We start from the raw sequence: 22,576 nt of genomic DNA, 5'->3' as shown, positions 1-22,576 counted from the left end.
TGTTTGGTGTATATATTTTTCCATTTCATAATAACGTTTTACAGCTGATAAAATTATATCAAATGATGGGAGCTGATTTCGTAATTTAGCTGAAAATATTTCTTATCTTACAACCATCAGAACACAGTTGAGTGCATTATTATTGCTACCGCAAAATCCAAACAATTTATTTTGATTTGTAAGTTTGATCCTTTCCCCCGATTGCGTTTTAACTGATTTTTGCACTTGCATCACGGACTTTTACTTTTTTTTTCATATGTACTTTAGGTAATAATATTGCCTTACTTTTATCAATCATTCTAGTAAGGAGACCAGTGACTGCAGTCGTCTGTTTAATGGCATGGTTGGACATGGAACCACCACCTGTTCCATCACTGGTCCCATCACCCTCCTTATTACCGTCTTCAAGGAGTCTTGCCGAGTCGGGAACCTGAAGGGTAGCCTCAGACTTCCTTCGTTGCATCCTAAAGGGGAAGAATGATGAGGGGCGACGAAGTGAATGACATGGTATATAATTTCTATAGGTATATACATATAGGAGGATATTAAGGTATACTTGCCTTTGAATTCGTTATCAAGTTTAGATTGACAAGGCAAATGCCTGTCTTGACAACCTTGATGGTTGTGTAGTCCCATATACAGTACAGTGCTTGTTACTTTACCAAGACTGGGCCACATTTCTTATAATTTTGATGACTCCAAAACATTGCAGTACACACCAATACTTATATGCTACATGATCAATTTTTTCTTATCGATTCCACACCGTTTCTTTCACAATGCAATCGCATGACCAGAACTTTAAGGATTTAAGGACTAGGAGGAGGAACAGGTATCAAATCCTGTATGAGGAGGTATGTCAGATTATATCTAACTCGTTAGAATTCAAAGAGAAAGGTGGAAAGATCAACCACATGACAGAACAATTCTTTAAACTGATGAATACAAAATCGTCACCCTTATTTTTGGCCGAGTTATCTGGAGCTATCGTATTTCTGCATTTTCAATTTCGTAGACACCCGAATCTCTATTTTCATCCCATGTATATACAAGTAATATGAAGCCACACCACTATCATTCATGTTATCATCACAATCCTCGTACTTTCGTACACATCATTTGAATTAAATCACCAGTTCCTGATACACGTTTGTCAAACAGGACACATATAAGAGCACCCGATATCAATGTTTTCTCGACAGAATAAAAACAACGTGATTGGTTTGTGTTGAACGTGACGTTTGCCTAATTGAATCTCTGCGATGCCTGCTTATGATCAATGTTTGCATGACATTTCAACCTTAATCTGAACGCTTTGCGTGGGATATCATACTTTATCAAGCAGTCAAAATAATGACGAACGAGCTAGTATTCCTTTCTATCTGTCTGAACGTGCTGTGAATTTGATTTTGGGAGATCTACTTCTCTTCAACCTCAAATCGAAATGAACACAAAAGGTGCTGATATCATTTGTCGAAAGAAGTTTCCTTTTCGTTAAACTTATTGCATTACGTTTTTGATTTCTCTTATCGACTTGTTTGAAAAATGAGATATATACATGTGTATGTATAATGTACGTTCATACCTTATCTTGAATAATACTATTGCAATACTATAACTGTAAGTATCAAATTGCAAAAATAAAAATGGCTGTGACGAATTTATAGAGAGAAATGAACAAATCATTAAAATGTACTTAGAACAATACAAAATTAATAGCGTATTCACTTAGCATGAATTTATTCAGGCCCTGAGACTTTTCATGTGTTTGCAGAATCATTTTTCGCTTTGTAATTACCAGGAAGAAAAACGTAGTTTTTCCTTACATGTTTTCCTTCTTAATCAAGGAAAAGAAAGAAAGAGAAACAAGGGAAATGGAGCACACTTCGATATCTGAAATATAATTCCGTCCTACTAAGTGTGGCATTAAGGCTATATTGCTTTTTTTTTAAATTTAAAAAAAGAAAATCTGCTCTCTCTTTAAAATGGACTATTCTGACGTTTCATAATCATGGATTCGTGATGAGTAAGACAAACAACAAATAAAGGATGAAGTCCTCAATCTAAAGACTGACATCCAACTTTTCAATACTCCACATCATGATGAGGTGTAGTCCTGTTTTTACGTTTACCGATGCACCCTTATCCCCTTTGTCATCTACGGGCTCGTTAGTTTACAACACGATGTCCTGATTCGTGATCGAGAAAACTGACGGTAGGAAGATCATAGTAGCGATGAATTACAGAGCAATAGCAATTAGAGATTTGGATTGAGACAAGATGCAGTGGGTTTGTTTATTCCATAATAAACATCACGATTGCTTGCCAGGTCGGGATGAGACATAGCGAGAGGCAACGTCCCAATGTAAACTCGCTCTTCAATTTGCGAAAAAGCGCAAGTAGATTGTGTCCCGTTTTAGCGACCTGATGCGATGATATATATCGTGCCTGGCTTTTGTACCTGGTATATCAATGTGTGTTCTTTTATTTTAATATCTGAGGATTGATTATACAGGCAGGGCAGGTGAAGTGAGCTTACGTGGCCAATGCCCGCTGCGCTAAGAAATTGACACCACTTGTAACAATGCGGATTTGTATTTAAAAAGGTGGTTCACAGTCAATAAGTCAAGGGCATTATTTTCAAGAATATTAGAGGCATCGTTTTTCTAAACATATTAAATCAAATAAAACTTATTGAAGAGAAATTGCCGAATTCCCCGTAAACAAGGATGAAAGTTAATTCAACGCTTTCTCTACATCTGTTCCGTGTGTGTCTAAACTGGCGTAACATTTAAACAAGGGAGTACCTTGCATCGAATAATCGAAAGGACATGGCGTCCCAGTTGTTGTTGTTGTTGTTGTTGTTGTTTTTGTTGTTGGTAATAGTTTAATGGCGTTCATTCAGTATTGAATATATCAGTTATACATAAGAAAACTGAGAATAAAGATTGTTAATGATATAATTAATTAGTCAGTAACGCAATTTATTAGGAGTCTCTGGATGGTTTGCAACTTCGTGTTTCTGCTTTTTTAGTTTAATCTGGTCAGCCCGGTTTCGATTGCATGGAAAACTTAGCTTTGCCCGATTTGAAACAGGCTTCTCGGCTACTCGGCGTGCATGCGCAGTGATCCCAGTCTACTGGTAATAGGCACATGCCTAGTTAACTTTCACCTCTCTATAGATATGGGATGAATTCCGCTCACTTGAAATCGATTTCTGGAAAGTCACTGCCAAGTGCTTACATTGACCTCACCAGATTCCATTGTTTATTTCTATCGTTTATCTTTTGCCTAAACAAAACTATGAAATGAAAAAAGGGCTCACATTGTTGTTGTTTGAAAAAAAATTATTAGATGATCATTACGACATGATATAATGTTAAATCACATTCTCAATTTTGCGAGATATTTAATGTTTCGTTTCTATAACAATTCTATTCAATTTAGTCCTCCTCTGGCAAAAAGAACAGATGAAATATCTTACTTTCATTCCTATCGCCACAATTATTGTGCCTTTTCATAATAGTAGAATACGTTGATGTCAAATCAGTTAAATACGACATGATCTACATCTTTCCGATTCGCATCTGGTAGCAGAGAATAATTTCATATAATACCAGTAAATTTGATTGGGAACTGAACTAATTGGAATATGTGCAAGGACATACAGAAAATTGACTGATTAATAATTTACCTTGCCGCCTCTTTGTTTTTCTCCATCCGATCTCTGCCGTGTTTTTCTAATACCTTCTTTGCGTCAGGATATTCCACCAGAGCCTGCAGCAAAACGAAAAACATCATGACATACTATCCATGGGAACAAGAGTAAAGCCGTATTAGAACATGACCTTTATATGTCATGTTTGTTTTAATATACAGAAACACAGAAATCCATGAAGTATATGTTTTCCCGCTCGCTTTGTTTGCTCTCCAATTTTTATGAGCAAAAGCGCCGTTATCCTGACAAAGCCCCCCCTTGCCTCCTTTTATAGAAGCACATATCAGATATTAGGGAGAACAAGATAGGCCTATGGTAAGTTTGTTGACTTTTCCGCATAGGCTGATGGATATAATCACTCCTCTCCCTAATTATGAAATAAATAAATTAAGAGTCTATCCAGGCTCAGCATAATATACGTATAATTATGATTAAAACAATGTTAAGTGGACCAGTCGCTCCGACATTCTGCTCTTGACATGTAATCCTAACCTGCCCTGTAGGTAAAGTCAAGGTGTAGACACTATATCAAATTAACTCTAATTTGCTATGGATATCCATCCTTAAAAAATAATTCTCTGGCATGCTTCTCATGAGGTTCGAACCACCAACCTGCATGAGGTCTTTCTTGGACAGACAGAGTAGCTCTGAATAGCCGAGTGAAACCACATCAGCCGTCCGTCTGTTCTGCCCCTCATCGAGTTTTAGCAGACTGATCTCCCCGAAGTAGTTTCCCTCCGACAAGGTAGCTACCACCATGCACTCTTGAGTTTCTTGGTCCTGCACCACCACCTGTATGTGACGATGAGAGATGAGAGATTGTGATAAAGCTCAATGAAGATGATGACTTATTTGCAGAGACTGAATCGCATAACCATTTTGAATGGATGGAGGTGGAAAGCCACATTACGCTGAAAATATTCCGAAAAATTTCAATAAAAAAAATAACAAACAAAGAAGCGGGAGAAGAAAAAAAAAAGATTTATTAGAATGTCTTTCTACAGGAAGAGAAGTAATTAAATTCATATTTTCAAATTTTCCCACATGATTTGTGTAAGCAACAGCAAAAAAGATAACAAAAATATTTATTAAAAAAAGGGGGCATTGGTTATAATCATTGAGAGTAAATAGCGAATGATTTTTGTATTCATACCGATTAAATATATAAATGTTATCATTCATCATTACATGTTATGTGTATATAAGACATTTGCTCTGCTTTATTTAGATTTGAGAATATCGGTTAATTTTCATGATTGTGAATTGTTAAATAAAACAAAATTGTGTTCCATTGTCTTGATTTCATTTAACCCCTGTTCTTTATAGATTAGTAAGAGAGAGAGAGAGAGAGAGAGCGAAAGAGAGAGAGAGAGAGAGAGAGAGAGAGAGAGAGAGAGAGAGAGAGAGAGTGAGAGAGAGAGAGAGAGAGAGAGAGAGAGAAAGTCCTGCTGGGCATAGAAATATGAAAAAAGGAATACAATATGAATATTGTAGCGTTGGTATTATCAGGGACTTGTTAGTTGACAAGTCCCTGGTATTATATAGCTATAAGCGATAATTGCACACTCGTACCAGAAACAATTCGCACATTCCAGAATGAGTCATCTGTTTACTCCATCGCCAGAGTCTTTTTTGACATACGTGATAACCAAGGTCTGATATTCTGGTCACATCAATTATAAAGCTATGAAACAGGTCCCCTTGAAAGGAGGGGGAGGGGTGTCTATTTTTGGCACCAGTTAGTGTCGATCATGTTTTCGTCGTAGCGGAACAAATCGGTCGACATCGAGAACAAACACTGGGTTATTTTGAGGGCCAGGGGTCATTATTTTTGAGGGTGCTATCACAGCGCTTTGTTTTATTCCTAGTAAAACAGGCGCGCGTGTTATTGAGAGATTGAAATGGGATTGAATGGAAGGGGGTAATGCGGAGACACCATTCTGGATTGGTAGGAGGGGATCTTCCGAGTGATTAGACACGCCCTAAACAGCGGCGTGTAGAAGTAAACTGATCCCCGATAGGTCAATGCGGGTGACGACGGAGGGCTCTATCGGGTATGACGCCCGACAAATCAAGGATAAGTAGTTGATTGGTTCCGCAGCTCCGTCGAAAATAGAATCCAATGCTTGAGTTTGGCCTTGTTTGTCTTGTTTGTACCAAACTCCTTGTTTCTAGTTAGTTAAGATATTTATACTTGTCCAATCTAATTAAGAGCAAAAATGTGGAACGAAAAACAAAAATAATTCCACGTCAATTATTATTATCTTGTTCAACATCGCTCATGCAATCAATGCAACTACCACAGGTGTTCTTCCCTAATCGTCATCAGATATCAGCATGAAAGTTATTAAGTTTTTGTCATAATTATCTTCATCAATGCCTAAATAAAAGTATTTTACATCTTCTTTCATCAAATTCAGGTTAGATGCTGTGAATGCCGCAGGTAAAACATGTATTACTGTAACCCTTCTTTGCAAATAAATCAAAATATCGTTCCGGCATGTGAAAGTTTACAGAAAAGGGGTGGTTTACGACTCTGTAGTGGAGAGCTAAGCAAAACTGTAAAAGGTTGTAGTACTGAAATAATCTTAAAGAACCAAATATAAAAACCCTCTTAGCCTCGGCATTTTTCGCCAAATTTGCATCGTGTTTTATTCAGATATAGCAAAAGAGGAAAGAACAAAAGAACAAAATGAGAAAACAAAATTACATTTCGTCGTTTTGGAATCGAATTCTTTAAATTTAGCGATGATACCACCGGTATCAATATCCACATTATCAAGGGAAGTTCGTGTTTCACAAATGAACTGCACGCGACATGTAAAGTACATTAATTCATCGAAACATGTGTTTTATGTCTCAAAGAGGCGGCGGCAGTGGCTGCAGTCACCGAGCGACGACGGAGAGTCGCCGCCGACAATCCAGGGGATGTCTCAGACGATCTCTCCGTGTTTGTTCCACTGAATAGGTCCAAGATTAGGTATCAGCTGAGTACAACCGCCGTAACCACCAAATGCCAATCGTCGATATGTTGAGTGTATAATTGAAAAAGTGCAAGTTTCATCGGAGAACCCTAACCCTTTCATAGCCGAGGATACCTGATGAGGCTATGTAGAAGAAGCCGATTATGTTGGTTCCAGCACAGACTACAGCTATATATTGTTTCCTTATTAAATGTTTGATTGTTTGGTTGATTAGCTCCTTGATAATTAAGACCCAGTGGTTAATAGCGAATAAAGAAATGGACGGTGTTTGTTTACAACTCTTGTAAACACGGTAAGAGATACACGGTGGTTTATCGTCAGCCCTACAAACGAATATCTGTTTCCGTTTTCGTTATTAAAAGTACAATGTACTTGTCCTCTGAGCAAAGAAATGTATACTGTGAACCATGGGGTCGCAAGGAGGCATCGAATAAAAGTCAATAAACTCACTACCTTTGATACGGTAAAGAACAAACTTTTCTAATTGCATGGCTAAAATGGGATTTAACAAATAACTACATGTATACTAGCCCCCTAAATTAAATCACATCGACATTTGGGGGGGGGGGGGGGGTATGTTATGTAAAACAGTGTCCATATGGGATCGATAACAAAACTGTACAAGTAATACACCTCTTTTGTAACAAATAAACAAAACATTCGCTGGTATTTCCCCCAAAAAAAACTTTTTAGAAAACACTCAAATATCAGCAAAATATAGACATTACAAAAGAAGCGAATTTCTGATTGAACATTATTATGTGATTTTTTTTTAAAGCAACCTAAAACAGATTTTCGCTCAATTCAACCACATAATAATATATTTCATTCGAAAGAAATTGACTGGTAACTTATGCTTAGTACGAGAGAGAGACTAGAAAGGGGGAGGGGGCTATCAATTGGAGGAAGGAAGAATATTATGAAGGTGAATGGAGATCAAAACATATTTTGCTAACCTGAACGTGCCCGTGGTTGATGATAAACATCTCCCTTCCGATCTCTCCTCTTCGGCAGATATAGTCTCCAGGTGAGAATATTTGTGATCGTAATTTTAGGACCAGCTCACATAATAGACCTTGTTCACAGTCCTCAAATATCTTCACCTGCAAAGAAAAAACAAATCTAAGATGAAAAATCCACCGCAAAAGTAAAAATGTTTGTTACATGTTAACAACACTAGTTATAAATACTAAAGATCAATTATATTAAATAAGATGACATCGAAAATGTTGTTGCCTGTACTCATAAATGTCATAAAAATATAGGAATTAGAAATGCATAGAAGTATGAATATATTGTTTTTCCATCTGCCTGATGCCGCATTTATATACTGACTTTATTATTAACTTTTTCTTTAATTTCTTTAAAAAAAAGATATAATATTATATTACCAAACAGTTTCATAAATCAATATAAACTAAGCGCGGGATGCATATGTTAATGGGTGAAAATCCTCGACTTCAAAACAATCATGACTCTGTATGAAATCATCATTTTACCTTTTTTTGTTTCACTATTCCCTAAGCACACAAATACAAAAAATTTCCCTTCTAACAACACCCCCCTCCCAGAAAAAAAGGGGGAAATAATCGGTAATGTTGAATTTGCAGTTTTGACTGATTTTGTTTTTCTATTATACCTTCTTGAGTGTATCGAGGTGTACGTGAATAGCAATCTCCGCCCGAAGTCTGGGAGGGAGAATGTCGAGGAACGTCTGGTCGTCTAGGGCTTGTGTTCTGAAACAGATACATTTTAGAAGTTTCCATAGTGAAGAAATCAAGAATTACTGGCTGAAATCCTATTCTTAACGCAAATTACATTTCCATGTAGGAGGAAATTCCCTGCAAATGAAAAACATTATAAACCTCTCTGTGTAAAGGAAATAAAATGTATAGTTTTCATGCAAGTCACGCAAAATGTAACCAATTGTTTCTTTTTAACAATTAGCGTTTACACCTCTCAGTCTTACAAAACACTTTTTTTTTTCTTTTTTTTTTTAATTATTGAGTGGTTTGAAAATTATGAAAACATGAATAATTATCATGACAAGGAGAAAAGTCAGTGAAATGACTTTACGATACTTTTCTGAAAAATTGAGGAGGTAATAAGAACCACTGGTACAATGAGCTTATATTTCTTTCACAAGGTAATGTGGCAAGAAGTAAATGTTAGATCACCTATGCGCATGCATTAATTTGAGCTGGAAAAAGCAGAAATAGCACTAAAAGCGAAAGTGAAAAGTTGGCACTTTCGAGAAAAAAAAAATCAATGAATGAATAGACAAATAATTTGTTTATTTACTAATCAGTCGGTAAAAAAACTGGAAGAAAATAGAAAATAGCTAATTAGTAGTGACTAACCTGCTCCAGGCGTAATCTGACCATTTCTTGACTCTATCTTGTAAATGCTCAGGTACTCGACGATGATTCATATAAAACTTGATTGCATCCATTCTGACGATGTGAGGAAACAAAAACGATATAGTGATGGTTAAAATCATTACCAATATTTCAGCATCGTATGAAAATGATCGGACCAGCATTTCAGCTGATTGAAAACGTGTATAGAATGTAGTTTATCATGGGTTTGTGAAACTATGATTTTATCATTGAATTGTTTCTTTCTTTGTTCTAGGATTTGCTTTCTTGTACTATAGAAATATTTGCAGTATAGCTAGATAATGATTACAACAGCCTGTATATCACGTATACCGTATATAAAACATCATATTTACTATCAATGTAAACACAGAATAGGCAGATATCGGCATTAAAAATAACGTAGGCCTCAATGATATAAGGTGTGTACAAATATTAAAGGTAATACAAATTTTTGGGAAAATTTGAAAATTGGGTGGATAGTAATTCTTTACAATTTTGATATATTTGGATGCCCCTGTGGGTGTGTTATAAGCACTAGAAAATTTAAGCCCCTAAAACACTTCTGCTTTCTAGAAAATGTTAGTATAAACAAATTTCAAATAGCGCCTATATACGGCCGTACAGCGGTAGCTGCCACTATGACAATCTCAGAATATGTAGTTGTGATATATAATTTCGAAACGGGAATAGCTAATTGGTCGGTTTTTGTCAAGAAACATTGTTTGATAGCGTAATTAATATCGTGAACTTGAGAGGGAGCTATACAACATAAAGAGTTTATTATTTACAATTTCATAACTTTAGACTCGATTTCAACCGCAACAATGATCACTGAATATTGTAGGATCGCATATGCTTACAATTTGTTCATTTGAACCAAATTCATGACCCCATACCAAAAGTTTGTATTACTTTTAAGCAACGTATTCGATATTCTTCCATAATTCATATCCAGTAATCATTTGCATTATTTAGATCATTCATATCCAATTCCTCATCAACTCAGTCATGAAGCAGACGTATTGCAACATTGAGAAATATGATATGAAAATAGGGGTTATTGTTTTGTTCTGCCTCTGTCTCTGTCTCTCTGTGCCTGTTTTTTCTTTCTCTCTCTCTCTCTCTCTCTCTCTCTCTTCATTCTCTGTGTGATTCGATGTTCAGCCTTATATGGGGGCTTAGCATTATACGTATACACACTGTTAATCAATACGCATCTTATATTTTAACGTGCCATAATGAGTTTTTGTACAACATACTTTGTGGTAATTTCATAACTTTAGACTCGATTTCAACCGCAACAATGATCACTGAATATTGTAGGATCGCATATGCTTACAATTTGTTCATTTGAACCAAATTCATGACCCCATACCAAAAGTTTGTATTACTTTTAAGCAACGTATTCGATATTCTTCCATAATTCATATCCAGTAATCATTTGCATTATTTAGATCATTCATATCCAATTCCTCATCAACTCAGTCATGTAGCAGACGTATTGCAATATTGAGAAATATGATATGAAAATAGGGGTTATTGTTTTGTTCTGCCTCTGTCTCTGTCTCTGTCTCCCTGTGCCTGTTTTTTCTTTCTCTCTCTCTCTCTCTCTTTCTCTCTCTCTCTCTCTCTCTCTCTCTCTCTCTTCATTCTCTGTGTGATTCGATGTTCAGCCTTATATGGGGGCTTAGCATTATACGTATACACACTGTTAATCAATACGCATCTTATATTTTAACGTGCCATAATGAGTTTTTGTACAACATACTTTGTGGTAAATTCTTGTCTGGATGCGTTCATATTGCTGATGACGTCACCAACATTTCCAACAACAGCTGCAAATAGGAACACGCCGATTAGAAACGTCATTCCCGTAAATGAATATTCCTAGAAAAACATTAACATAGTAAAGAAACAAAATATCAATATCAATATCAATTATTGTTGACCATTATCGTTAAACAAATTTTGAAAGAAAAAAACGAGGAAGATAAAATAAAAAATTCTCAGTAAATTTGAACAAGAATGAATAGGGTTAAATCATGCTTGCTATTATGCAAGGGTGCGTAGCGATCGAGGAAAAATTTCCATTTTAGAGCTTTACAAGATTAAGGCCTATGCGACGTTACTCTGTATAACTACAACTCCTATAAGTCATTATACAAACATTATTTTTTCGAAATTGTTTCAAAATTTTGGGGGCACCCCCCGGTCCCTGACGCCCCACAACCCGAATTACCGCATTGAAATCACAGTGATTTGGAGGTCAATAAGAATGTGAGCAAATGCTTTGGGGATCATAATATTATCAAGCACGAGTGTAAAACAAAAACATTAATGCAGGAAAGCACACACCGGAAAGGGGGTGAGAATACAATGGGTATTTCCCATGGACTAAGAGGGCGCTAGTCTATGCAGTTGGTAAACGACATGAGGTGTCCTAGCCTATAATCTAGGCGGAGTGCCGAGCTTTTTTCTTTGCTGCTAGACTAACCCTAAGCAGAACGTCTGATACGGCGAGACTACGAACCGTGAGTCGCGAAGCGGCTCACCGCCTATAATCACTGGTCTAGCTTTAGTCGTTGTTTTTTTATTATCGACATTGAATCCGTGGCAGTTTTCGTACGGAAAACTGCCACGGATTCCTCGTCGATAATAAAAAAAAAACAACGACTAAAGCTAGACCAGTGATTATAGGCGGTGCGCGGCTCGCGTTATTTTTTTATGCGGCACAGATTGGGGCATGGCGCGTGTTAAACCTATGGGAAGTACGTTCTTTCCCTTCTGAATAGTGTCTGCACGTACGTGAGACTAGTCATGTTCGCTAGCGCATTAGCGCTGCGAAGAAGTTTGTATATCCATCGCGAACTATGTGTTTAGATAACATTCCTCTTCGTTTAAGTTAGTTAAGTTTTATTGACTAATTAGTGTGATGTTCTCCTTATTGACGTGCTGCCTCCTCTTCAGATTTCCAATTTGATTTTAATTGTTGATGTAATGATTTTCCATGCGGTAGTGGATTACATGTAACCACTATTAAAAACAGACCTCTACTACTTATACTGTCTAGTACGCACACGACCAGTATTAGTCTGTAAATCAAGACCCCTTTAAAAAAAAAGCCCCAATCTGTGCCGCATAAAAAAATAACGCGCGCGGCTCACGGTTCGTAGTCTCGCCGTATCAGACGTTCTGCTTAAGGTTAGTCTAGCAGCAAAGAAAAAATCTCGGCACTCCGCCTAGATTATAGGCTAGAGGTGTCCAAGTATCAACGTATTTATTTCCTTATCACTAAAGAAAAAACTATTCTTTTTGTTTGAAAAATTAAACAAAATCTCAAATTATATGTTTGAATAAGGCCATTTAAAAATATATACATGTTTAGTGTCCCCGCCCGCTTCCTTTTCGGGGGCCGCCTCCTAATTTTTTTATTTATTTTTTTAAAGAAAAAAACATGAAAAACACTGCTAAAATGGATCTATTTCTGATTTAAAAAAAAAAAAAAAAGTTGGCGGCCATCTTGAAAAATAGCCCGACTGTCAGGGAAAATGTACCGAGCGGCCATTTTGGGCGGCCATTTGAAAGAAAGAAGAAAAAAAAGGGCCTCCTCCTTCCTATTTTTCGAAAAAACAGGACGCTAAACATGTTTTTTTTTTTTTTTATTTGGCCTAAGGTTTGAAGCGGGAATGAAAAGTTGTCAGATAAAATGAGCCCTGCCATTCAGTGAATTTTGTTGAGGAGGTGGAAAAGAAACAACATTCCTTCTTAAAATACGAATTTGTATTAATAGCCCCCCCCCCCCCCCACCCCCCTCCCCTATAGTGGGCACTGCTCTACCTGTTTAGTTGTATATGGATAACACAAACACACTGTATAATACGTTGTGTACATGAGCAACAACCATTTGCCACTAACTATAAAACCAGAAAGGACGCGTAAACATGTGGGTGACTCCCCCCCCCCCCCCCCCCCCCCCCGCCAGACATCATCCAAACAGTCTCATCAGTTGAGCATGTTAAATTACCATGGTGAAGTTCAATTCATTTGCAGCAATCCTGGTTAATTTCATGCATTTCGTACGTAGGGGGATATTTATGTCTGTTCATTGACGTGCACACCGCACTCAGGGTACTTAGACAAAAGAGGGCGACATCCGAACTTCGTTCTGAAGATAATTTAGTTCACTGACAATTTGAACTGTATAATATACCAAAGCCTAAAAGGGATCATTTACAAACGAAACACAAATAGCTCAATTAACCAGTATATTCACTTTGGTTTTTATGTTGTAAAGGGAAACCGTTTCAAATCTAATGATTGTTGAACTCGCACATAGCAACAGAAGTCGGGCTGATGTGTGCCTAGCAAGCGCTTAAAATTTGCCAAGGTTAACTTACCGTATTGGTGACTGGGTTAGGGGTTCCTCCAATAGTTGTAAGCGTTACAGTCGACCAATACATGATCTTGATATATTTGCTGTACATAGAGAAACCATATAACACCAATTATGTTTTGACTGGCGTAGCATGACTACAGAAACAACTCGGTTGATTTTTCTCCCCCCCCCCCTCCCTTATTCTCTCTCTCTCTCTTTCTAACACATACACTATATCCATGGTTAATACCTTTTCTCTATGGATGAGATGCTCTAGCTTTGTGCATCTCCTTCTCACTCTCCATTTCCTACCCCCCCCCCTCCTATCCTAATCAGCTAATCTATCTATACACGTATACCTATTATTACAATGTGCACAATGGACACATGATCAAACCGTTTCATTAATTTTACTCTCAATGAGAGGTTGAGTGGGAAGATCAAAACGGTTCCCAGCCACTCAAACTAATCATCTTTATAATAACAATAATGAATTGAAAAATTATATTAATCTGTAAACCTCGTATATCTGAACTATGTACTATACAGGTAATATCCATTATGTATGTAAAAAACAAACATAATCTATGTATGTGGAAAGAAAGAGAGCCATTAGGGACTTTTAGATTTGCACGTTGACAGCTTTGACTGCAACGTGTGACGTCATTCGGCGATCGAGAGGGCGTCAACCTTGTTTTTCCTAAATCTAGTACGGTACTAGTATATGCCGCGTGCGCATAAAATATAGAGTTCCTCAGGTAGACAAAGGAACATCCCTTCCCTGCTATTATGTACAAATGTGTAGAACAGGTGTCACATGCATATTCATCTGTTACACAATTTTACAAAATAGCAGTGAAGGGATGTTCTACCACAGCAATAGGCCAGTTTCGTAATGTAACCAAATTTAATGCGTCTTTGTGAAGTGCCTCAATACAAACTATTTCATTCACCTGATAAGAATAATAGTATTTCAATAGACAGAATCCTAACTGCATACATAAGTTGTTGCCAGGTTGCACAAACATTATGGCTTGACCTACCTAGCAACACTTAATATATGCAGTTGCATTCTGACTATTGAAATAATATTATTCCTATCAGGTGAATGAAATAATTTGTATTGAGGCACTTCACAAAGACCTATGCATTAAATTTGGTTACATTACGAAAATGGCCTATTGTTGAGGGTAGAATGAGGAATTGTATATTTTGTCCTCTTTCTTTGTCTGTCATGTTCATAGTGTTACTTCCTGCATGCATGTATATCGTCGAGTGCAATCTAAAAGAATTCTAATTGTAGTCAACATGGGCAGTTGAGTGCGTTGACACGCATGATCAGTCGGCGTTCGACGTGTTCTCGTCCACTCAATCTAAAAGTCCCTATTATTAGTAAACACGAACCCCCAAAAAGCGATTTCAATCGTTCCTATCGTATTACTTTTAGAAATCAAGGTCAGATTACAAAAGATAAATGAGCATCAAGAACTTATAGAGGTCACAGCCATTCTTGCACCTTGCATCACGATCTATCACATACAGAGAAATATATACATATGTACAACCAGAAGAGGCTGCAGAATGTTTTTCTTTGATTAAATTGTCTGACTGCTTTGCATCTCAAAATTATGGTGGCCCTGAAGGGACATCGCGAATAGACTAAATCGTGAAAAATATGCGATAAAATTCACGATATCGTCAATTTTATCGCATATTTTTCACGAAGAAATTCACGAAATTGACGATATCGTGAACTTTATCGTGAACTTTTCACGATGAAATTGACGATATCGTGAATTTTATCGTGAAAATTTCACGATATAAAGTTCACGATATCGTCAATTTTATCGTGTACTCTATCGTGTACTCTATCGTGTACTCTCCTGACGGGCGCTTCGTAAACAAAACCAGCCCTAGCTGGGGGAGACAGAGAGAAGGAAAAAAGGGAAAGGGAAAGAGAAGATAAAAGGAAAGAAAGAATAATAAGAAGAAAAGAGGGAAACGGGGGGGGGCGAAGGGCTCTTGCCTCCTCCTCACTCCCCCCCCCCCGCCAAAAAATAAATAAGGAGAGAGAGAAGGGAAAGGGAAAGGGAAAGAAAATATAAAAGGAAAGAAAGAAGAGGAAGAAGGAAAGGGGGAAACGGGGGAAGGGCGAAAGGCTCTTACCTCCCCCCCCCCCCCCCCGCCAAAAAAATAAATAAGAGAGAGAGAGAGAGAGAAGGGAAAGGGAAAGAAAGAAGAGGAATAAGAGGGAAACAGGGGAAGGGCGAAGGGCTCTTGCCTCCCCCCCCCCGCCAAAAATAAATAAGAGAGAGAAGGGAAAGGGAAAGAAAATATAAAAGGAAAGAAAGAAGAGGAATAAGAAGGAAAGAGGGAAACGGGGGAAGGGCGAAGGGCTCTTGCCTCCTCCCTCCCCACCCCCCGCCAAAAAAATAAATAAGAGATAGAGAGAGAAGGGAAAGGGAAAGGGAAAGAGAAGATAAAAGGAAAGAAAGAAGAGGAAGAAGAAGAAGAAAAGAGGGAAACGGGGGCGAAGGGCTCTTGCATCCCCCCGCCCAAAAAATAAATAAGAGAGAGAGAGAGAAGGGAAAGGGAAAGAGAATAAAAAAGGAAAGGAAGAAGAATAAGAAGAAAAGAGGGGCTCTTGCGGGAGGACCCCCCTCCCGCGCCAACAAATAAATAGGAGAGAGAGAGAGAGATAGAGAGAAGGGAAAGGGAAAGGGAAAGAAAAAATAAAAGGAAAGAAAGAAGAAGACGGAAAGAGGGAAACGGGGGAAGGGCGAAAGGCTCTTACCTCCCCCTCCCCCCTCCCGCCATAAAGGGAAAGAGAAGGGAGAGGGAAAGAAAATATAAAAGGAAAGAAAGAAGAGGAAAAAGAATAAGAAAAGAGGGAAACAGGGGCGAAGGGCTCTTGCCTCCTTTCTTTTCTTTCTTTTCCTTTCTTTCCTATTCTCCCTCTTTTTCGTTTTTCTTTTTCTTTCTTTCCCTTTCCTTCTCTCTCTCTCTCTTATTTATTTTTTGGCGGGGGGCGGGGGGACGAGGCAAAAGCCCTTTGCCCCCGTTTCCCTCTCTTCTTCTTCTTCCTCTTCTTTCTTTCCTTTTATCTTCTCTTTCCCTTTCCCTTTCCCTTCTCTCTCTCTCTCTGATTTATTTTTTGGCGGGGGGGGGGGGAGGGGGGGCAAGAGTCCTTCGCCCTTCCCCCGTTTTCCTCTTTTCTTTTTCTTCCTCTTCTTTCTTTCCTTTTATCTTCTCTTTCCCTTTCCCTTTCCCTTCTCTCTCTCTCTCTGATTTATTTTTTGGCGGGGAGGGGGGGGGGAGTGAGGAGGAGGCAAGAGCCCTTCGCCCGGCCCCCCCCCCCCCGTTTCCCTCTTTTCTTCTTATTATTCTTTCTTTCCTTTTATCTTCTCTTTCCCTTTCCCTTTTTTCCTTCTCTCTGTCTCCCCCAGCTAGGGCTGGCTTTGTTTACGAAGCGCCCGTCCGGGAGAGTACACGATAGAGTACACGATAGAGTACACGATAAAATTGACGATATCGTGAACTTTATATCGTGAACTTTTCACGATAAAATTCACGATATCGTCAATTTCATCGTGAAAAGTTCACGATAAAGTTCACGATATCGTCAATTTCGTGAATTTCTTCGTGAAAAATATGCGATAAAATTGACGATATCGTGAATTTTATCGCATATTTTTCACGATTTAGTCTATTCGCGATGTCCCTTCAGGGCCACCATACAAAATAGATGTTGTTGATGAACAGATCGGTACGTCTCACACGAACCGAAAACCTTGGCCGAAGCACGAAAGAAAACAATGCGTTTTAATAGGAAACATAGCAACTTGTATGTTGCTATTGTATTACGTATTGTAACAGGTGGTCGACTTCGGCAAAGATAAATACCACGTTTAAAAGTTAGATGACAGATGATGTCACAAGGGGAATGAGATCTTGAGGTCTTTTTGGGTGGAGCTTAGCAAGTTTGAAAAACAAATATTTCAAAAAATATTAAAAAATCTATGAAACAAATCCAAAAATTTACATATCAAAATATGAGAAGTATGCAGGACTGCACACCAACAGGAATACACTTGTATTTTGATGTCATGGGCCCTTTAATTGTATGAAAAGAAAATAACATGACAAGTCTTACCTCATAAAATCTTCCTCCATCGTATCCAGTGGATAAACCCAAGCATTCACTCCAAAGCCTTCGAACTGCAAAAAAAAAAGGAATAGGATGGCAAAAATAAATCTAATCTTAATAGACCAGTTCACGGTTTGCACACGTTCCAAATGACCCCGACTATCCATAAATCTTCAGAACATGACGAGGTCCCACTTTGTACATTTTGAAATAATCACTCCTACATCGATGGAGGTGCTACATAAATAGCATTTGTTTCCCCTTTTCAGAGAATACTTCCACCTGTGTATGCTCGTGCATAAATGAATAATGATTGCATAACTTTCAAGAGCACGTATCCAGTATTTTGTCTCCGTGTATTTCACAATTTGGTCTGCAGCGACCTTTATCTGCTAATGCTCAGACTGCAACTTTTGAACTGGCTTATTCCCTAGTACACCATTGTACATTTATATTTTATATTTACATTATATACATATATTATGGCGAATTTTGGGCTCCCAACACAATAGAGAGGCTTTAAAATCTCACTTCTCTCCTCGCTCCTCCCCTTCTTTCTCTCTTCATTTTTTTCCCTCTGTGTCCTATCTGTTGATAAGGGTTTTTTCTGATGAAAAGGTATGTTTTTATTTGATTTTTATAGGGCATCGTCCCCAACGAGCCTATGGCTTTTATGACACCCCCCTCCCCAAATATTTATGACCTTATTTGTAATCAAATTATTTATATATTCCAAAACCCTTTTTTTAAAGAGTGGAAACAAATAAAAGAAATGAAATGAAAAAAAATCATCATTTTACATTTCATCGGTGATAATTAAGATACTAATGCAACGCATTGATTTGATCCATAATTTTAACGAAAATGAAGTGAAGTGATGGTAAATTGAAGTTGGTCAATTAAAATTTTAATCTCTGTTTCCAATCGACGAATCGCAAATACTTTTTGTTATAGTTTTTTTCTCACAAACTTAAACGTGTCATAATAGCCTTTAAAGAATCATCAATATCAAATTTGGGAGATTCACTTAATATGATTTCTTACACTAGCAACATGCAAGATTGAGTAAACGACGTCCGAAGCCGAAATCAAGTGCAAAAATGTTTTCTAATATGATTTGTACGAAAATCAGTGTATATATCCCGTTTCTTCATCTTGTTTGATTGCATGGACAAAAATAACGCAAATGGGAACAAACATTTAAAGATAGCAGATGGCAGTGAAAATGAGTAAACAAGAGGCCACAACAAGGGAGCAATGTCAGAAATGGAGATGCCTCACGTTGGGCATGGGATATTGAACCCCTTTTCGCGGTCTCCACTCTCCACTACACAATGTAAAGATGCTATTAACTGTCCATACCATTTACAAGTACATTCTTTTACGATCGATTTAGCATCACTAGAATTTAGAATGTGAGATGTAGAATTCATTCACATAAACATGGCACTCGAGATTTTATTCATTCATTCAAAACCGAGTTTGGTATCATTTTGTTGGAATATATAAAAAGCATACCACGTCCAACCGGCGGCACTATACTTGACCTTTTATTAATTTTTAAACTTTTTTCAAGAGGAGCGGGAGGGGGGGGCGGTAGTTAGCGAACCTAGTTTTACGCAACAAAAAAACGGCGAAACTTCGGCGGGCGTTTCTAAAATCCCCACTCAACAGGTGGGTTTTTAAATTTCGATTTTTTTTTTTTTTTGTCGCGTTTGTCGGTAGTTGCAAAACACCAGAATTTGCGAAAAACCGACGATTTTTGGTTGCAGTGTAAATGCAGCTACTATAGAAAAATCGTGCAAATATACAATTTTTGTAACGAAATCAAACTTAATGCACAAATCTTGGTTAAGTGCCATGTAACAAATTATTTCATTCACCTGTTATGAATAATTGCATTTCACTAGTCAGAATACGAATTGCTTACATTAATTGTTGCTAGGTAGGACAAATGTTATGGTTTGGCCTACATGTACCTAACGACGCGCAATACATGCGATTCGCATTCTAACTCTTGAATCGATCATTCGTAACAGGTGAATTAAATAATTTGTAAACTAAGATTTAAGCGTTAAATTTGATTACATTACGAGAATGGCCTATTACACCACAAATCTCTTAATTTGTGTGAATAGGCTGTTTATTGAATAATCCATTTATGCATCGAGCATAGCTTGTCAGAGTTCACTCGGTGTACCGCGATGGAAGCTCAGCTAGCTGTCCACAATCGTCAAACCAAAATTAAATGTATCTAGGTTTCCCGGTCTGCTGCTAACAAACAGAACGTCATTCCTGACTCGAAACAAACAGTTTGCAATTGGATGACGTTTCTGGGCGATGTGGGTAGATTGATCTGTGTTTAGATGGTATTTAGCTAGTGGACTCTCAATCACGGCTCGTATTACAGTAAGAGGTAGCATCCATGTTTTTGACGGTCTCCTGCTTCCATACATAATTATGAGCGCCAACATTCGTCCAGGGTCCCGTTTCACAAAACTTGTCATCAGTGACAAATGACAGTTCTGTTATAAGCTACTGAAATCCTCGCTTCTGATTGGTTATCAGCAGATTTGTCACTGATTTTTGTCATTTGTCATTGGAAAAAGGCTTTGTGAAACAGGCCCCCGGTAAACATTGACTGTCTCTTGCGCCGCCTCCATATAATTTTCCTCTCTATCTTTAATGCTTTTTTGTTTAATTACTGTTCCTCTTGTCAACACCGGAGTGTTGGCTCAGTCGGTAGAGCGTCCGCCTCACAACCGGGAGGTCGTGGGTTCGAACCCCGGCCGCGTCATACCAAAAGACGTTAAAAGATGGGAGTTGTTGCTACCTTGTTTGGCGTTCAACAATAAGGGATAGAGCAACGTCGATCTGGCGCTGCTCAGTGGCTGCCGGGCTCACGATCAATTGGGCAAAAAGAATTTCCCTTTCGGTTTAATACAAAAATTTGGAGTGGACTATTTAGGCTATTATTATTATTATTATATCTCTTTCATTATCGTGTTCTTATGTTGCTTTCATCGTACTTTTCCGTCTTTTTCCTGCGAGTTATACGTTACAATTAAACTATCCTTCACCATAAATAAAGAAAGGAAAACAAGTACTTTTTCTTCATACGGCATTCAAAAGGATTAATAGTCATTGGAAAAAGGCTTTGTGAATCATTTGTCATTGGAAAAAAGTACGTTTTCTTCATACGGCATTCAAAAGGATTAATAGTCATTGGAAAAAGGCTTTGTAAAACAGGCCCCCGGTAAACCTTGACTGTCTGTTGCGCCGCCTCCAATATAATTTTCCATCTTAATTTTCCGTCTTTTTCCTGCGAGTTATACGTTACAATTAAACTATCCTTCACCATAAATAAAGGAAGGAAAACAAGTACGTTTTCTTCATACGGTTAATGGCTCTGAAATGGACTATCCAACCGTTTTATCATTCTATCATTGTTATATAAGTCTTTGATTTTGTTATATTGTGTTATTGTTTTTTATGATGATTTTCGGAAATAAAACAAACAAACAATACGGCATTCAAAAGGTTTAAATAAAAAAACTTAAAATACCAAAGAGTTATTTGATCTTATTCAATCATTTTAAATCGACTATTCATATTCGCTTCTAAGAAAATATAAAAGAATAGTTTAGCCGAGGTGCTAGAAGAATCCAGAGATAAACACTACGTGTAAACAAATATTAAAAAATAGCAGCAGCACCTGTTGAACAACTGTGAACCATTTGCTCAAATTGGCCCTATTTATTATTGATTCAACACGTATTATTGCTTCCAATCACTAACAGCTTTAAAATTTGCGATTAAAAAAACCCCTTTAAAATCGACGAGTTAAATGAAACTTGAATCCAGTGAATACTCGTATGCTGACATTAGGTTGATATGAATATAAAAGGATCTCAAGAAAAATTCGTCATCACTTGTAACGCGAGGTTTTAGTTATTTCCCTCCAAGATTTATTACTTGATCACCCGCTCGGCATAACAGATCATGAGCAAACGTTGCGATTGATTCGCAAAAAACATTAAACATAATCGATGGAAGGGAGCGAGACCAGATGGCATACAGAGAGGTAGTTTCTCATCCAAGAAGGTAAGAGGAAAATAATGGAAAAGGATGAGAAGGAACACATAAAAAAGAGAAAATGAGAAAATGGCGACATTAAAGAGGTATCATTGCCGTCTATCTATCATAGAATAGTAGCCATTGTAGTAGAAAAAAGGAGAGAAGGAGGAGGAAGAGGAAGAAGAAGAAGAAGAAGACAAAGAAGAAGATGCTGCTGATGATGATGATGATGATGAAGATGAAGATGAAGAAGAAGAAGAAGAGGTAGTAGTAGTAGTAGTATAGTAGTAGTAGTGGTAGTAGCAGTAGTAGTAGTAGTTGGAGCAGTAGTAGTAGTAGTAGTAGTAATAGTAGTAGTAGTATAGTAGGAGTAGTAGTAGTAGTAGAAGTAGTAGTAGTAGCAGTAGTAGTAGTAGAAGTAGGTATAGCACACCAAAAATAAGTACAACAAACACATGTTATCTGATGATTGCAAATGATTAAGCTTTATGAAAGCTTCAAAAAACAGAATTGAAATCGGTCAATGCGTTGTGATTTTATACCATTTTTTTGATATCGCAAAATTACCGAAAAACCTGCCAGAAATGGTCTAATTGGCAAAAATGGCAAAATTCGACAAAGTTGACAACTTAATTCATCACTTTCTTGGACACAAATAATAAATTAAATTATCAGACACTAAAATATCATCTTTGTGGTAAAAAATACAAAAAAGAAAATTCATATACCTATTACCGTTTTGAAAACAGAAGCCAACAAAATAAGTCATTTTTGCAATTTTTGCGAATCTGCAGATATGAAAAAGTTGTTAAAATAACTAAGTCCGCCTAATTAATATGCGCAAATGTAATCAAATCAAAACCGAACATGATACATCAGTGAAACCTATGTATA

At 37.5% G+C, this 22,576-nt stretch overlaps 1 protein-coding gene and 1 non-coding gene across 2 annotated transcripts in view; one reads left to right on the top strand and one right to left on the bottom strand.

Annotated features, from left to right (window-relative positions):
* LOC105443840 (cyclic nucleotide-gated olfactory channel) overlaps positions 1-22,576 on the bottom strand; it is a 34,562-nt gene that overhangs the window by 5,792 nt on the left and 6,194 nt on the right. The window contains exons 6-14 of the mRNA XM_030998944.1: positions 17,612-17,676; positions 13,481-13,559; positions 10,852-10,970; positions 9,063-9,155; positions 8,342-8,438; positions 7,659-7,805; positions 4,331-4,510; positions 3,695-3,777; positions 286-464 (exon numbers count right to left, since the gene is read on the bottom strand). Of these exons, the coding sequence (XP_030854804.1) occupies positions 286-464; positions 3,695-3,777; positions 4,331-4,510; positions 7,659-7,805; positions 8,342-8,438; positions 9,063-9,155; positions 10,852-10,970; positions 13,481-13,559; positions 17,612-17,676 (1,042 nt within the window). The remainder of the gene's footprint in view (positions 1-285; positions 465-3,694; positions 3,778-4,330; positions 4,511-7,658; positions 7,806-8,341; positions 8,439-9,062; positions 9,156-10,851; positions 10,971-13,480; positions 13,560-17,611; positions 17,677-22,576) is intronic.
* On the top strand, positions 20,330-20,402 carry TRNAV-CAC. Its single transcript has one exon. It is a non-coding gene; the product is annotated as a tRNA-Val (tRNA).

Source organism: Strongylocentrotus purpuratus, unplaced genomic scaffold (genome assembly GCF_000002235.5).
Source record: "Strongylocentrotus purpuratus isolate Spur 01 unplaced genomic scaffold, Spur_5.0 spur5_scaffold_5, whole genome shotgun sequence".
Taxonomy (NCBI): Eukaryota; Metazoa; Echinodermata; class Echinoidea; order Camarodonta; family Strongylocentrotidae; genus Strongylocentrotus; species Strongylocentrotus purpuratus.
This window is presented reverse-complemented; position numbering and strand designations above follow the sequence as displayed.